We start from the raw sequence: 17,430 nt of genomic DNA on the forward strand, positions 1-17,430 counted from the left end.
TGTGGAGTTTTTTCAGTAGCCTTTGGTGAGGGACCGTGTCAAACGCCTTCTGAAAGTCCAGATATATAATGTCCACGGGTTCTCCCGCATCCACATGCCTGTTGACCTTTTCAAAGAATTCTATAAGGTTTGTGAGGCAAGACTTACCCTTACAGAAGCCATGCTGACTCTCCCTCAGCAAGGCCTGTTCATCTTGACATGAGCTGCAGGACCTCCACTTCCAGCCATGACATCACTTCCGGTGGGTCCTGGACAGGTTGTCATTCTAAAAAGTGGGTCCCAGTGTTAAAAGTTTGAGAACCACTGCCTTAACTAAAAACAGGCCAATGAGACATACCGGGGGGGGGGGGTTTTGGTTGGTGTCACCCTAGTGACCAAAATTCTGGAATTCATGTTATATACCATTTGATGTAGAATTTCATCTATTGCTTATGGGGAAATATTCACTGCATTTATTTTTCTGGCCGTTATTATTATTCATTCCATGTCATGACTATTATTCTATCTCAGTCTCGCCTACCTCACACGGCTGTTGTGAAGACAAAATAAGAGGAGGAACCATGTACACCACCCTGAGCTGCTTAGAGTATAAAAATGGTATAAAAATGTGAATTAATTAATCAATATAATTAATTAATTAATTATGTCATATGGGGTGACAAAAATTTATGGGCCCCGGGTGTCAAATGACCTAGCTATGACTCTGATCACCAGCATCCGGTGAGGGCAACAAGTCTGAGTAGTTAGGAAAATGTAAGATCCTACGAAATTTCTGGTCCCCCTCCTTCGGCTCCTAGGCCCGCTTTTTAACCCTGGGCCCAGGTAAAATTTAACCCCTTTACCGCCCCTCTCCTAGGCCCAGCATAGGAAGACACTTGTAGAGGAGATGCTGAAATTGACAAACAAATGTATGTGTTGCTTCATATCTTATGAGCATGTATACTAGTATACATGTATATATACTAGTCAGGATATCTACCTACAAATCTCATATTCTAAATATGAGCACTCCATGGGCAATATATTTCAGCATTCACTGGAGTCAAGGCAAGCAGTTCCTTACCCAGGGAATCCACATTTTCACCATCCTCCTGCAGAACTTTCCAGAACATGGTCCGTTGGCTTGACTGCATTGGTGTCTGCTCAACCATGTACAAAGGCAGATGCATCTTCCTCGGGTTCATCACCTGCAGGATGCAGTAAAACATGCATGCTCCAAAATCTGTTGCACAAGGAACAGAAGTCGCTCCATGCAGCTCAGGGAATGGGGTTAGTACAACCTCCCCACCCCCAGCCAGTGGCATAGCTAAGACATCTATCTGCTACCTGGGGTCAAAGAAGTTTTTGTAGCCCCTTCATGACAAAATCAAATTTAATTAAGTAAACAAAAAGTGTGCCCCTTATTGGTTTGAGATACTGTGCTGGGATGAAGAGGGACAATTATTCTCCCCCCTTGCTAAATATAAGAGGAGCAGCACTTCAAAAAGTGCCTCTTTACCCAGTTAGCAGGGGTAACTGCATTATGATGCATGGAAATGAGAGCTGACTCATATTAACCCATTTCTGCCCAGCCCACAGGTGTACACATTTCATCCCTGTTGCATCCCTGTTGGGGGAGGGCGGGGTTGGGATCTGGAAGTTATGTTATCTCCCGAGGAGTTATCCCGAGGAGTTATCTCCCGAGGAGAAGGGAGCAACTTCAAGCTACTGTGCTCTCCTCAGGAGATGGCACAAGTACAAGGAGACCCATAGGGGAAAGGGCGCCTTTCCCAGGGGTAAGGGGAAGTGTTTCCCCTTGCCTCTGGCTGAGCCGCTCTTGGCCCCTATCCTGTGCTAGTTACAGCGCAAGCCTCCTGGCTTGCTTGTTCCAGCACAGGGTAGGATTATGCTTTAAGTGTTCCCCACTTGCAATGTGACTCTGCCTGCTATCCTTTACACTGCTGCTATCCTAGGAGTAAGCCCCATTGAACATAATGAGACGTAGGGCCCAATCCTATCCTCCCTTTGCACCTTAAAGCATGTTTATGGCACTGTGGGAGGAGCGAATGGTGCTGGGCCAGTGTCAGCCAGTGCTGGACCCAGCACTGGGTGGAGGACACTGTGCAGCCACCCGGAGGATGGTAAGATGGCCGGGCAATGGTGCAGGCTTTAGGGGCAGGGGGGAGGTATTCCGGAGCAAGGGGAGTGCGGGGAACTAGCCTAGGAAGGGGATGGGACCAGAAGAGGCCTCCTCTGTCAGATCCTATAATCTGAGGGTGCAATCCTAACCAATTATGTCAGTGCTTTCCAGCACTGACATAAGGGCAATGCAGCTCTGAGGTAAGGGAACAAACATTCCCTTACTTTGAGGAGGCCTCCATGAGTGTCACCCAATTGCAGGATGCAGCAAGTTCCATTGGCACCGCTATGCCAGTGCTGGAAAGCACTGACATAAGGGGTTAGGATTGCGCCCTGAGTCACGCTGAAAAGCCTGACATGGAGGTTCTCAAGTCTGCGCTGGCAAAATAGCCAGCTCAGAACTGAGAAGTCCCATTGCAGGGTCTGGGGCTTTCCTTATGGGAAGAGGACGAACTCTTTCATTTGCCTCTGCTTTTGTCCCTGGAGCATGTGCCTGTTGCATGCTCCCTTTTTCCCCTTCTGGGAGGACTTCTGAGGTGCAGAAAACCTCCCAGAGCTGACCAGAACACTCTTTGAAGGAAAATTGGTAGAGCCTGTTGGAAACCTCCAGAGGCATTCTGAAGAGCAGGGAGGCAGCACGTGGCCTTCCCACAACTCCGAACACCTCCCTGACCTCCCAGGACCAGAACATACTTCTGGTCCTGTCTAGGAAATCACTTGAAAGGTGAACCACATTGTCATCATCCTTTTTTTTTTTTTTGCATGACTCTTGTGCCCTCTCCTGGCAGGCAGAAATCCAACAGGTTTACAATGTCTGAGGTGGTCAAACACTGAGGTGGAAACTTCACCTATTTCCTGCCCTTGAAGCTTCCATTGAGGTGCCTCTTCCAAGCACAGGCTCCTCCTTCCCCCTTTGTCTTTTAAATGACCCACTGTGTGTGTCCTGAGCTCAGGCATCCCTCCAGGCAATGGACTTGGGTTGCTGGGGGCCCTACAGTTGCAGCTCTTTTGTCACCAGGGGAACCTCATAAGACCTGCCCAGAAGGAAGCAGTGTGATCATTTCCTCCCCTCTCCTTCTAGGCAGATCAGGGGTTGGAGAGCAAAGTGTCTGCCTAAATCAGCTTCCCCAGAAGGTCAACCCAGGTCTCTGCTTCCCAAGTTGCAGGAGTGGAGCCAGGAGGGAAGCCATGAGTGAGCGATCCTGTGCAGGTCCAGAAGCTGAAGAGGGATCAGGAGGGGCAGGAAGAGACACAGGCAGAGATCAGCCTGAGTATATGAGGGAGCAACCAGGATGGAGAGAGCCACAAGGGGGCCAAGAGGTGTCAGGCAGGGGGGTGCAACAGCGCTGGGAAGCCCAATGGCAGCAGTTCCTCCAGACCCTGCAGGCTCCCCACTCTGCATGGGGAAGCCCCCCAGTGCCTGACCCCACACCCTGGGACGATGCCAAGGCCTTTCTGGCCTCCTTTGAGCAAGTGGCTGAAGCCTGTCGGTGGCCCAGAGGAGAGTGGGTGGCTCGGCTCATGCCTGCCCTGAGCGAAGAAGCCCAGCAGGCCTTTAGCCTCCTGGAAGCCAGAGACAAGGAGGACTATGGGAAAGTGAAGGCTGCCATCTTGAGAGACGGAGCCCTGAGAAGGGAGGTGCAGCGCCAGCACTTCAGGCAGTTCTGCTGCCAGGAGCTGGAAGACCCACGAAAGATGTACGTCCAGATCCAGGCGCTTTGCTGCCAGTGGCTGAAGCCGGAGAGGCACACGAAGGAGGAGATCCTGGAGCTGCTGGTCCTGGAGCAGTTCCTGGCCAGCCTGCCTGTGGAAGCCCAGAGCTGGATCCGGGCAGGGGGGCCGGACAGCTGTGCGCAGGCCGTGGCCCTGCTGGAGGATTTCCTGATGAGCCGGAGAGAGGCTGAGACGGAGACGGGGACGTGGCAGGTGAGGTCCTGGTATTTCACTCCTAGGTTGCTGGCCAGGCACAGAAAGTGGAACCACCAGCCAACCTGATTCAGATCTTAAAGGTCATTGCAGGCAGCAAAGCCCACAGTCCTCCCGAGTATCCTGAAGTCACTGAAAACTGAGAAATGAGACTCAGGCACCTGGGAGGAAGCTCTGCATGTGATGCAGCCATTCAGATTAGCCCCCTGGTACCATCACAACTAATTTCCTGTTCACTGAACCCATTGAAATGTATTGAATGTTTGTATTGGATACAAAAACGTGCACAAAGGATAGAAAATCCACAGGCACAGCTTTTCAGCAGATGTCCTTAGTTAGCCTCAAACTTTCCGTGTCTGACTTCATAGTTCAGGAGTTGTGATGCGGAAAAACACTTGGCTGCCTTATGTGGCCCTCTCAGTGATGTAGTTTGTTCAGTCACAAGTCTAGAAAGCCACAGTTTAGAAAGCTGCCCAGAGCTTGATTTCTCAGTAAACCTCTTCTGGAATTACGCATCAAAGGGAATAGGGTTTAAGGGAGCAAAATGCATCTCTTTTCATCAAATTATAGAGTTGGAAAAGACCTACAAGGTCAACTAGTCCAACCCCCTACAGAATCTCCAGCAGGTGCTTCTGCAGCCTCCTCCTTACACTCTCTCTCTCTCTCTCTCTCTCTTCCCTACTTTCTGTGTTCTGACTCAGATTCTTCTCACTGTTTCAGGAGCCCTTGCAGGATTTGGCTGTGGTTCTCCTGGACGAAGAGGAGGAATGCTTCGACATGGAGCATGGGGAGCTCTCCGAAGAGCATGCAGAGATGTTCGGAAACACCAAGCAGAGTGTTGATGGGGAGGTCACTGTGCCAGGTAAGGAGCCAGTGTGAGATACTAAGTGCCATCAAGACTAGAGTATCAAAACGTAAAAGTAAACATTCCTGTACCTGCAGCAGCCTTGCAGAAGAGGGAATGTGGGAGGTTTCTGCCCAAGTATAAACCTTTTGTTCAACCTCCGCCTGCCAAATCTAGCAATCTCTCTAACAGTGATTGTGGTGGGGGCAGCTTCAGCAGGAGCTAAATTCTCATTCTCCATTAAAAGTCCCTTCTGTCCATCACAGGGATTGGAATCGCACATCCAACTTTGCTTCTTCCCCCAGAAGATCAGGACAGAAGTGAAGCTGAGTTGACCACAGCTTTTGGAGTCCATGTGGACCAGGTGGGTTTGGGCAGGATCAGGGCAAACCCTTGAACCAGGTAGCAGCTCATGTTATTGTGTCAGGGATAACCCGGGTCAGTCCAACCGGAGGATGCCTGAGGCATTTGCCTCAGGGAAGGTGTAGGTGGGTGGCACCCACCCCCATTTGTCCAGGTGCCTCCACTGCCTCCTTGGCCTGCTGGGCCCCTTGTTCCTTTCCCACCAGGGAGTGGGAGGATCAGAGTCTGGCAGATGACCACAGATTAAGGGATAGCGTGTTCACACTGCGTGTAGCCCCAGGTGGTCTTAAGAACATAAGAACCACCCCACTGGATCAGGACATAGGCCTGAGGTGTTTGCCCCATCTGTCCACTTGCCTCTACGGCCTCCTTGGCCTGGTGTTCCTTTCTCAGTCCAGGGAGCGGGAGGATCAGAGTCCGGCCGAAGTCCAGAGATGAAGGGACAGCATGTTTCACACTTCCTGAAGCCCCACGAGGTCTTAGATTTGACAGCTCTGATTTCTTTAGAATCTACCACTGGGAAATCTTGACTTTTGGGGGAGGTGCATTTTGAGATGTTGAAGCACGACCAGTCTTGCCATTTTGTGCTGGATGTTATGCCCATAGCGGCCAACTGGATCTCATTTCTGGGGAACACATGCAGAGGTGTGAAGGCACATGTGTAGACAATGTTCCAGGCACCATGTGATGCACAGACTGCCATTCTGCACCCTCTGAGAGATACTGAAGACTGTGTTTTTCTAAGATAGCCTTACACAAAAGAACAAACACCCTCTTTGCTTTTACATCAGTGTGCATGATGATGACCAAAGCAGGCAGTGGCAAGACCTCAGCAATGCGTAGAAAACAGGATGAGGGGAAGATCTGGGGAAGTGAACTGTGGGGTGAGAAGTGGCGTCTGTACGTATCGCACCACCTGGGACCCACTATTCTAGGGGGCTGCCTCTAAAAGGCATAGCCCTGTGGTCAGAGTCACGATCCAAGGTGGTAAGTGGATTGAATGGGTGATGCGTGGAGCAAGAAAGGATTTATCCCCTTCCTCCCTTTAGCAGAAATGGTTGTGTCCTGTCTCCCATTCTTTTATGAATCTTGAGAAGTTATCTAAATTCCAATACACAGGTCCACCTTTAGCCTTTTGGGTCTGGCCACAAGACTTCCAGCATGCAGACAGTTCAACATACAAGTACAACAGCTAGCTCGCCTGTTCTTTATATCTTGGTTAATTGAATGCAGCATGATGATACCAGCGACAGGACCATTGCATCCTGGACAACTCTATCCCTTTAAATCGTGTCCCAGTATTGGACATTTCCATCCCTTCTTTTTTCAGCCTGGACATTTGTATCCCAATGTATGGATATTTGATATACTTTTTTATCTTTAAAATGCAATGTTAGGGTTGATATAATCGGCATATATAACATGGGTTTGTTGCCCAGGCATATCTTATATGTTGCCCTGTTATCGTTTGTTGCCCAGTTATAGTGGGATGAGAATGTGCAGGGACACCAATGACTGATATGCATTTGACCGGGACACAGTCATCCAGGATGCAGGGTCTGTCATAATTCTTCCGGATTATGGAGGTAACGGGGCATGTTCTCATACCTGTGCATTAACACCATTCCTTGTGCAACAGATTTTGAAGGGGAACATGCGTGATTTCCTGTTTCCAGCAGGTGGTGAACCCGAGGAAGGTGGGTCTGCCTTTGCACATGGTTGAGCGGATGCCAGTACGGTCAAGCCAACGGACCACATTCTGGAAAGTTCTGCAGGAGGATGGTGAAAGTGTGGATTCCCTGGGTAAGGAACTGCTTGGTTCAAGCAGTGAATCCAAAAAGATATTTTTGCATCTAGTTCTCATATTTAGACTTGAGATTTGTATATACTTATAACTTATAAGAAATAAAGCAAGACAGAAATTTGTTTTTGACACATTCCCTGATTACATCACTTGTAAAGACTAAAATAGCCAGCAAGTGATTGAGCAGTGCGTGGAAATGTGGGTGGATGGACTGCAGCCAAGGAGATTTGTAGGCACCAGCATTGGCGAGAAGCTGGGTTCACAAGGGAAAGCTTTCCTTAAAGAGAAAAGGACTCGTAATAATCCATTCAGTCACGTACAGCATTAGCGTATATATGATGTCAGTCTGCCCAGAGTAGGATTTGTTTTTCATTTAAACAGAAAACAGACTGTAAAACAAAGGTAAGAATCCATCAGTGCCTTTTGTATTGAAATGTATGAGAAATACATTCGTTCGTGTTTCTCTCTCTACTTAAGAGGGATCCTTGGGTCCCCAATTTTACTTTGCCCCCCATCCAGTGAACAAGGAACAGAGGTTCCTCCCAGATCCCAGAAAGTCAGAGACTCTCAGGCTGGGATTCGGGTAAGGAGTTGGAGAGGAAACTTTTTTGATTCTTGCAACACCTGTTGATACCCAGGCTCCTTCGGGAAGACACTCCCAACTGTGTTTCTGCTCTCCCAGAAGTACATTGCACAGTCTCACCACCCGCTTACACCCTAGGAAGCTATCCATTCACCTGAGAACGCATGTGTAAGGAGAGTCTCCTCTGATGTAAGTGCACAGGGAGTCTGGGGTTCTTTTCCACTGAAAATGACAGGACAGTTCTGCCTAACCTACTGCACCCGCACTGCTTATCCCTGCAACCCTGTGAGGTTGGTGAGGTGAGAGAGAGTGATTAACCCAAGGCTACACAGGAAGCCTTGTGGCTAAGCAGAGATTTGAACCTGGATCTTCCAGGACGAAGTCCATCTCCTGAAACACTAAACCATCATGGCTCTCATATGTGCACATTTATACATGCACAAGCCTTCAGAAGTTGGTATTGGAGTTGCTTAAACTTTTCATTAATAGTGCAAAACAACCATTAAAAGACAGAGTTTAATGTGTCCTTAGAAAAATCTACTTATGAAGTGCCTAAAGTTGTCTGCAGCACTACAAGAAAAAAAGCATTAAATAAAACTCAGGTCATTGTCAGCTGAACAAAGGTAATGCAAAATAGATGGGGGAGGAGGGTTGAAATAACACAAATAAAAAGATTAAATGCATCCTTAGAGAAACGCAAGTCTACCTTGGAAGTGGACTGATGACCTTTCCGTAGACCTATTGTGTGGGGTCAGGCACAGATGAACAAGAATTCCAGTAGTCAAGGGAAAAATCTCATTGTCTTGCATCAGTTTTCTTTCTGCTGAGTTCCAGAAGTAAACTCCATGATGCAAAATAGCCACATTTCCTGAGTGGTGTAAGCATCAGGATTCCCCAACTCCAGAGTCAGAATCTGTGTTTCCTTGGCAGAGAGAACTTTGGTTTTCATCTTTCAGAAGAGAGTTCAAATTCCTGAATAGGAGTGGGGTTTGTTGGGAGCAGAAGAGGAAAGATGGGAAGGAAGAAGTTACAGGAAGCTCAATAAGAGGTCCCCAGATCATAGACAAAATTCCTCTCTCTGTTTCTTCAGATGATGGGAAGGAAAACCAGCTTGAGGTGAAGAATGCTGAGGTTGGAGGAAATGAGCCAGTGGAAATATCCAGGAGTGGACAAGGGAAAACCCAGGAGAATGTGCTGGTGAGAGCTGAGACGATGGATGAAAGATTTGGGTCCAACAGCAGAGAGGGAATAGAACCACTTATGGGACACAAGGAATCTGGTGAGCTCACAGAAGGTCTTGGAACTACCTGCAGGAACCCCAGCCCAGTGGATGCAGAGGGGGGAAAGGCATTGTTTTCCAAGTACGGAAGAAGGTACCGTCCAAAGTTTGACAAATATCACAGCAGCCAGATGGAAGCGAAAAATTTTGATTGCCAAGAGTTTGAGGTCAGGTTCCCTTCTAATACATTAGCCAAACATCAGATAATTCATACTGGAGAAAAGATTCACAAATGCGCCGACTGTGGAAAAATGTTTGCTCGGAGATCAAATTTATTAAAACATCACAACATTCACACTGGAGAGAAACCTCACAAATGTCCTGAGTGTGGGAAAAACTTCTCTCAGAGAGCAACTTTATTAAGACATAAGAGAATCCACACAGGAGAAAAACCACACCGGTGTCTTGAGTGTGGAAAAAGCTTCTCTCAGAGATCTCATTTATTAAGACATGAGATGAGCCACACAAGGAAGAAACCACACCAGTGTCTTGAGTGTGGGTAAAGGAAGAAATGAGACCAGCATCCAGAGTGAGAAAGAGACTTCTTTCAGTGTTCACATTTATCAAGCCAGCAGCAAATTCACACTGAGAGTAATCTTACAGGTGTCCTATGTGTGGGAAAGGCTTCAATGAGAAACAGACACTGATCAGCACTAGATAGATAATCCACACAGAGCTTTAATGGTTTATAGACTGATGGTGCACTGTTTTCTCAAACTGTGATAATTTCTGCATGTATTTCACCTTGTTTGGGGCAACTTGGTTGGCTTATGCTACAATATTCTGAAGCAGCGTTATGCGGAAGAAGCTTGGCCTCAGTACTGCACAATCATGTAATGATTGACTGATAACTTGTGGTCACTGTTCAATAATGTGACTTGGGTTAGGCAAAATCCTCAGGGCCACAAAGAACTCCCTGCTCCATCCTTTGAATAGAAGCTGTAGAATAAATGATTTGGATAACACGGTGTGTATTTTGTCTTATGGGTCATTCCATGTCAAGTAGTCTAGTTTTTGACAAGTGCCATTCAGATTTTAATGAAATTTTGTGTGTAGAGTCCCACATGTCTCAAACAAACTTTGGTAAAGTTTTAGGTTCGCCGGTGGAATACTTGTGGAAATATAGCCATTTGTTTGACCCCATACTGCAACCATGTTTAGTACAATTGTGAGATTTTTGACAGCTTTGAGACATTATGTCTCTCCTGCTGTTTTTTTCCAAAACAAATGACTTAGCTGATAAGGTTTAAGGGGGGCTTGTATAAAATTATAAGAGGATTGGTGTAGGTTCCTAGTCTTGTCCCAATATGAGCAGGTTGCAAGAACACTTCAACTACAGCAGAGTACTTTCAGCAGTTGTATTGGTCAAGGGATATCACATATAGAGTAGTTATTTAACAGTCCAAGAGTCAGCACAGAGAGCAGTCAGTTCCAGTATAACAAATCCAAATCAGTTCCAATAATACACAGTCAAAGGTTCAGTCCATAAGTCAGTAATATCACATACATACAGTATCCAGCCTCTTCAGTCACTGGCAGCAGTCTCACCGTTCCTCTATCAACTCCCCTACTGCTGCACTTGTAGCTCCAGCAGACTAAGCTTATGTAGTCGGCTCAGCCAATCAGTATTGGCTTGGTCACACCCAGGGTGTGCCTGTCCCAGGTGCTTGCTGATTCTGCTGAATCATCTCTCAGCACCTGCTCCCTGAACCAACATGTAAGCTTTGGTTCTGCATCACTCAGAACTCAAGCTGACATTAGCTACCTTATACAACTTTTTGCACTCTGTTTAATGAAACTAATAACAATTTTTGTTGAGCGTGTCCAAAGTGGTTAAAATTGCAGAAAAGTTGGCCAAAAAGATCAGTGCTCCAAAAAATCCAAAGTTTAATGTTGAATAGCTCCAGCAATAATTAAGTAATAATTGTGAAATTTAGGGTGCAGTCCTAACCCCTTATGTCAGTGTTTTCTAGCACTGGCATAGCTGTGCCAATGGGACATGTGCTGCATCCTGCAGTTGGGTGTCACTCACGGAGGCCTCTTCAAAGTAAGGGAATGTTTGTTCCCTTACCTCAGAGCTGTATTGACCTTATGTCAATGCTGGAAAGCACTGACATAAGAGGTTAGGATTGTGCCCTTAGTACATAATATCCCAATATAACCTTGTTTTCAAATATGTAATTTCAGCCTCCAGGCTCTTTCCAGTAGTTTACAAATTAAGTGTAAAGTTGATGATTTTTGTAAAAAGGCCAAAAATAGGGTATTTTCAACTTACTTTTACAAAAAAGTACCTTCTAGAAATGCTTTAAACTAATCTCATTAGAAAGGGCATGTCTCAAAACCCTAGAAAAATGGGTTTGATTTCCTAACGCAGGCAAACAATGCATGAAAAATAGGGACAAAGTTGGGAGACATTGCCATAACAACAGCCTATATTTCAACATGCAATTCTGTCATTTTTCAGGTCATGCTGATTTTTTAAACAATTTTTTATCCACCATTATAACTATTCCATGGTGACATTGTCACTACCAGTTCAAGAACTTGAACTGGCAACCCCATCGCCGTAGGGGGTCACACCCAAAGGTGGTGTAGTACCAGCCACGGGTGGGTTTCTTTGTCCAGGTTCCCAAGCCTGTAATTTGGTTTCTTTGTTGAGGTTCCAAAGCCTTGTGTGGGTATCTATCTGGTTCCCAAGCCAATGATTGGGCTGCTTATTCTAGGTTACCAAGCCTAAACTGGGTATCTTATATGGTTCCCAAGCCGATTGATATATACAGGCAACATAACAGGGAAACAGTTCAGATAATCTCAAACACAGAATGGAGGTACAAATTGGTACAAACTTTCAAAAAGTTTCAAGAAGAAGGATGGCAAGAAAGCAGCAGCCAGTACTTCAGCCAGTAAACCTGAAGCCAGCGAATAGGGATTTTCAGAGTGTTCTCTTAAGATTTAGATAGGTGCAATTTAGTTGATGAGGTCATTATGAGGTTGGCCAGCTGAGAGGTAGGAAGATCTTCAAAAATCCAGTTCCACAATTAAGAACCCAGTTCCACACCCTGCAGGTGCTACACCCCACAAAAATACCCAACACAGCACCTTCTGCCTGTCCATTCGATAGCTCAGCTGGTAGAGTGGAGGACTGTAGAGTGACAGCAAAGTCATCCTTAGGTCACTGATTCGATTCTGGCTCGAAGGACACATGTTTTTGTTGCCAGATGGCTCTCCAGACCACATAAGAAGACACTTGTACATGGGATGCTGAAACTAATGTATGTCTTGCTTCATATCTTATAAGCATGTATATATACTAGCCAGAATATCAGCCTAAAAATCTCAAATTCTAAATATGAGAATGGGCAATATCTTTCAGCATTCACTGGAGCCAAGGCAAGCAGTTCCTTACTCAGGGAATCCACATTTTCACCATCCTCCTGCAGAACTTTCCAGAACATGGTCCGTTGGCTTGACTGCATTGGTGTCTGCTCAACCACGTACAAAGGCAGATGCATCTTCCGCGGGTTCATCACCTGCGCAGCACACAGGAAAACATGCATGCTCCAAGATCTGTTGCACAAGGAACGGTGTTATTTGAGAAGTATGAGAACGTGGGCTTTTAACTCCATGAACCAGAAGGATCAAGACATACTCTGCTTTCATAAATTGGTATCCCATCCTGGAAAATTCTTTCCTGGTCAAATGCGTCCCTGGTTATTGGCATCCCATTGTAACTGGGCAACAAACCTCATGTTATATATTCTAAGGGCGCAATCCTATCTTGCGCTGTATCCAGCACAGGATAAGTGCCCAAAGCGGCTTAGCCATAGGTAAGAAGAAACTCTTCCGCTTACCTCCAGGTAAGCCACTCCAGCCCAAGTGGGTCACCACAGACTAGTGCCACCTCCTGAGGAGAGCAGAGTGGTTTGAAGCCGCTCTGTGCTGCTCAGGGAAGGGGGTTGGTACAACCTCCTCCCCCCCATCAATGGCATAGCTAAGACATCTATCTGCCACCTGGGGTCAAAGAAGATTTTGTAGCCCCTCCATGACAAAATCAAATTTAATTAAGTAAACAAAAAGTGTGCCCCTTATTGGTTTGAGATACTGTGCTGGGGTGAAGAGGGACGATTATTCTCCCCCCCCCCTTGCTAAATATAAGAGGAGCAGCACTTCAAAAAGTGCCTCTTTACCCGGTTAGCAGGGGTAACTGCATTATGATACATGAAAATGAGAGCTGACATATTAACCCATTTCTACCCAGCCCACAGGTGCACACATTTCATCCCTGTTGCGTATATGCAACATTGGGCAGAAATGGGGGGGGGGAGGGCTTTAGTTCCTGGAGCATGTGCCTGTTGCATGCACCTTTTTTCCCCCTTGTGGGAGGACTTCTGAGGTGCAGAAAACCTCCCAGGCAGAATCTGAAAAAGTGGTAGTGCCTGTTGGAAGCCTCCAGAGGCATTCAGAGGAGCAGGGAGGCAGCACGTGGCCTTCCCACACCTCCGAACACCTCCCTGACCTCCAGGACCAGAACATACTTCTGGTCATGTCTAGGAAATCACTTGAAAGGTGAACCACATTGCCATCATCTTTTTTCTTTTTTGGCATGACTCTTGTGCCCTCATGTGGCAGGTGGATATTCAACAGGTTTACAATGTCTGAGGTGGTCAAACACTGAGGTGGAAACTACACCTATTCCCTGCCCTTGAAGCTTCCATTGAGGTGCCTGTTCCAATCACAGGCTCCTCCTTCCTCCTTTGTCTTTTAAATGACCCACTGTGTGTGTCCTGAGCTCAGGTGTCCCTCCAGGCAATGGACTTGGGTTGCTGGGGGGCCCTGCAGTTGCAGCTCCTTTGTCACCAGGGGAACCTCATCCCACTGAGCCATCCCTTTTGGGAGAACAATGAGACCAGCCCAGAAGGAAGCAGTGTGGTCATTTCCTCCCCTCTCCTTCTAGGCAGATCAGGGATTGGAGAGCAGTGTCTGCCTAAATCAGCTACACCAGAAGGTCAACCCAGGTCTCTGCTTCCCAAGTTGCAGGAGTGGAGCCAGGAGGGAAGTCATGAGTGAGCGATCCTGTGCAGGTCCAGAAGCTGAAGAGGGATCAGGAGGGGCAGGAAGAGACACAGGCAGAGATCAGCCTGAGTATATGAAGGAGCGACCAGGATGGAGAGAGCCACAAGGGGGCCAAGAGGTGTCAGGCAGGGGGGTGCAACAGTGCTGGGAAGCCCAATGGCAGCAGTTCCTCCACTCTGCATGGGAAAGCCCCCCAGTGCCTGACCCCACACCCTGGGACGATGCCAAGGCCTTTCTGGCCTCCTTTGAGCAAGTGGCTGAAGCCTGTCGGTGGCCCAGAGGAGAGTGGGTGGCTCGGCTCATGCCTGCCCTGAGCGGAGAAGCTCAGCAGGCCTTTAGCCTCCTGGAAGCCGGAGACAAGGAGGACTATGGGAAAGTGAAGGCTGCCATCTTGAGAGACGGAGCCCTGAGAAGGGAGGCGCAGCGCCAGCACTTCAGGCAGTTCTGCTGCCAGGAGCTGGAAGACCCACGAAAGATGTACGTCCAGATCCAGACGCTGTGCTGCCAGTGGCTGAAGCCGGAGAGGCACACGAAGGAGGAGATCCTGGAGCTGCTGGTCCTGGAGCAGTTCCTGGCCAGCCTGCCTGTGGAAGCCCAGAGCTGGATCCGGGCAGGGGGGCCGGACAGCTGTGCACAGGCCGTGGCCCTGCTGGAGGATTTCCTGATGAGCCGGAGAGAGACTGAGACGGGGACGTGGCAGGTGAGGTCCTGGTATTTCACTCCTAGGTTGCTGGCCAGGCACAGAAAGTGGAACCACCAGCCAGCCTGATTCAGATCATAGAAGTCACTGCAGGCAGCAAAGCCCACAGTCCTCCCAAGGATCCTGAAGTCATTGAAAAGCATTCAGGGAAAAGCTGAGAAATGAGGCTCAGGCACCTGGGAGGAAGCTCTGCATGTGATGCAGCCATTCAGATTAGCCCCCTTGGAACCATCACAACTAATTTCCTATTGACTGAACCCATTGAATTGTACTGAATGTTTGTATTGGATACAAAATGTGCACAAAGGGTAGAAAATCCACAGGCCCAGCTTTTCAGCAGATGTCCTTAGAGGGCATCAAAACTTCCATGCCCAACTTCATAGTTCAGGAGTTGTGATGGGGGAAAATCACTTGGCCGCCTTATGTGGCCCTCTCAGTGATGTAGTTTGTTCAGTCACAGTCTAGAAAGCCACTGGTTAGAAAGCTGCCCAGAGCTTGATTTCTCAGAAAACCTCTTCTGGAATTATGCATCAAAGGGAATAAGGTTTAAGGGAGCAAAATGCATCTCTTTTTATAGAATCATAGAGTTGGAAAAGACCTACAAGGTCATCTAGTCCAACCCCCTACAGCAGGGGTGCTCACACTTTTTTGGCTCGAGAGCTACTTTGAAACCCAGCAAGGCCCGGAGATCTACCAGAGTTTTTTTTTACAATGTCCGCGTCATCATAACATATAACATTTATGTGTACAATGTATGTTGGTGTACCTTGAGCCCCACTGAGTATAACAGGACTTACTCCTGAGTAGACATGCCTAGGATTAGGCTGTGAGGCTGCAATCCTAGCCACACTTACCTGGGAGTAAGCCCCATTGAGTACAATAGGCCTTACTCCCGGCGTTTCCTCCCAGAGGCACCTGAAGGGGGGGGGTCGGCACTCTGCGATCTACTCATTTTGCTTCGCGATCTACCGGTAGATCGCGATCCACCTGTTGAGCAACCCTGCCCTACAGCATCTCCAGCAGGTGCTTATGCAGCCTCCTCCCTACTCTCTTTGTTCCTTACTTTCTCTTCCCTACTTTCTATGTTCTGACTCAGAGTCAGATTCTTCTCACTGTTTCAGGAGCCCTTGAAGGATTGGGCTGTTGGTCTCCTCGACACAGAGGAGGAATGCTTAGACATGGTGCAGGGGGAGATCTTCAAAGAGCATGCAGAGATGTTCAAAGATACCAAGCAGAGTGTTGATGGGCAGGACTCTGTTCCAGGTAAGGAGTCAGTGCAAGATACAAAGTGCCGTCAAGACTAGAGTAACAAAACGTAAAGGTAAACATTCCTGTACCTATTGCAGCCATGCGGAAGAGGGAGTTTGGGAGGTTTCTACTCTTCTGCTCACCCTCTGCCTGCTATATCTAGTAATCTCTCTTACAGTGATTGTGGTGGGGGCAGCTTTAGCAGGAGCTAAATTATTAATTAATTATTAACAGTATTTATATACCGCTTTTCAACTAAAAGTTCACAAAGCGGTTTACAGAGAAAAATCAAATAACTAAATGGCTCCCTGTCCCAAAAGGGCTCACAATCTAAAAAGATGCAAAGGAATACCAGCAGACAGCCACTAGAACAGACACTGCTGGGGGGAGGTGGGCCAGTTACTCTCCCCCTGCTAAAAATAAAGCACCCACTTGAAAAACTGCCTCTTACCCAATTAGCAGGGGTAAATTCTCCTTCTCCATTAACTGTCTCTTCTGTCCATCACAGGGATTGGAATCGCACATCCAACCTTGCTGGTTCTCCCAGAAGATCAGGACAGAAGTGAAGCTGAGCTGACCACGGCTCTTGGCGTCCATGTGGGCCAGGTTGGTTTGGGCAGGACCAGGGCAGACCCATGAACCAGGTAGCAGCTCATGTTATTGTGTCAGGGATAACCGGGGCCAGTCCATCCTGAGGCCACCTGAAGTGTTTGCCTTAGGAAAGAGGTAGGTGAGTGGCACCCTCTCCAATCCATCGACTTGCCTCCATGGCTTCTCTGCCCCTTGTTCCTTTCCCACTCCAGGGCGTGGGAGGATCAGAGTCTGGCAAATGACCAGAGATGAAGGGACAGCAGGTTGCACACTGCCTGAGGCCCCAGGAGGTCTTTGGCAGGCCCTGGGGACAGCTCTGCTTTCTTTAGAATCTACCACTGGGAAATCTTTGACTTTTGGGGGAGGTGCATTTTGAGATGTTGGAGCAGTACCAGAGCTGCCATTCTTTACTTTGCTGAATGTTATGTCCATAATGCCCTGTTGAATCTTGTTTCTGGTGAACACGTGCACAGGTGTGAAAACGTGTAGACATTTCAGGTACCATATGATGCTCAGACTGCCATTCTGCACTCTCAGGCAAATACTCAGGACTGTGTTTTTCTAAGATAGCCTTACGCAAAACAAACATCCTCTTTACTTTTAAAACAGTGAGCACGACGGGCCTTTGGGGACCCAATGACCACTGCAGGGAGTGGCATGACTTCAGCAATCTGTAGAAAACGGGACGAGGGGGAGGTTTGGGGAAGTGGGGCGAGAAGTGGTGTCTGTAGATATCCCACCACCTGGAACCCACTATTCTAGGGGGCTGCCTCTAAGAGGCATATCCGGGTGGTCAGGGTCATGATCCAAGTTAGTAAGAGGACTGAATGTGTGGTGGGGGGAGCAAGAAAAGATTTATCTCCATCTTCCAGCTTATCCCTTTAGTAGAAATGTTTATGTT

The 17,430-nt window shown here is 47.7% G+C and overlaps 1 protein-coding gene across 1 annotated transcript in view; it reads left to right on the top strand.

Moving 5' to 3' along the window:
- Positions 1–3,306: 3,306 nt before the first annotated feature.
- Positions 3,307–17,430, top strand: part of LOC136639033 (zinc finger protein 208-like) — a 35,590-nt gene continuing 21,466 nt past the window's right edge. Inside the window, exons 1-6 of the mRNA XM_066613061.1 lie at positions 3,307–4,044; positions 6,928–7,054; positions 8,729–9,412; positions 14,188–14,690; positions 15,812–15,953; positions 16,447–16,544. Coding sequence (XP_066469158.1) covers positions 3,307–4,044; positions 6,928–7,054; positions 8,729–9,412; positions 14,188–14,690; positions 15,812–15,953; positions 16,447–16,544 — 2,292 coding nt within the window. The remainder of the gene's footprint in view (positions 4,045–6,927; positions 7,055–8,728; positions 9,413–14,187; positions 14,691–15,811; positions 15,954–16,446; positions 16,545–17,430) is intronic.

This window comes from Tiliqua scincoides, chromosome 2, assembly GCF_035046505.1.
Source record: "Tiliqua scincoides isolate rTilSci1 chromosome 2, rTilSci1.hap2, whole genome shotgun sequence".
Taxonomy (NCBI): domain Eukaryota; kingdom Metazoa; phylum Chordata; class Lepidosauria; order Squamata; family Scincidae; genus Tiliqua; species Tiliqua scincoides.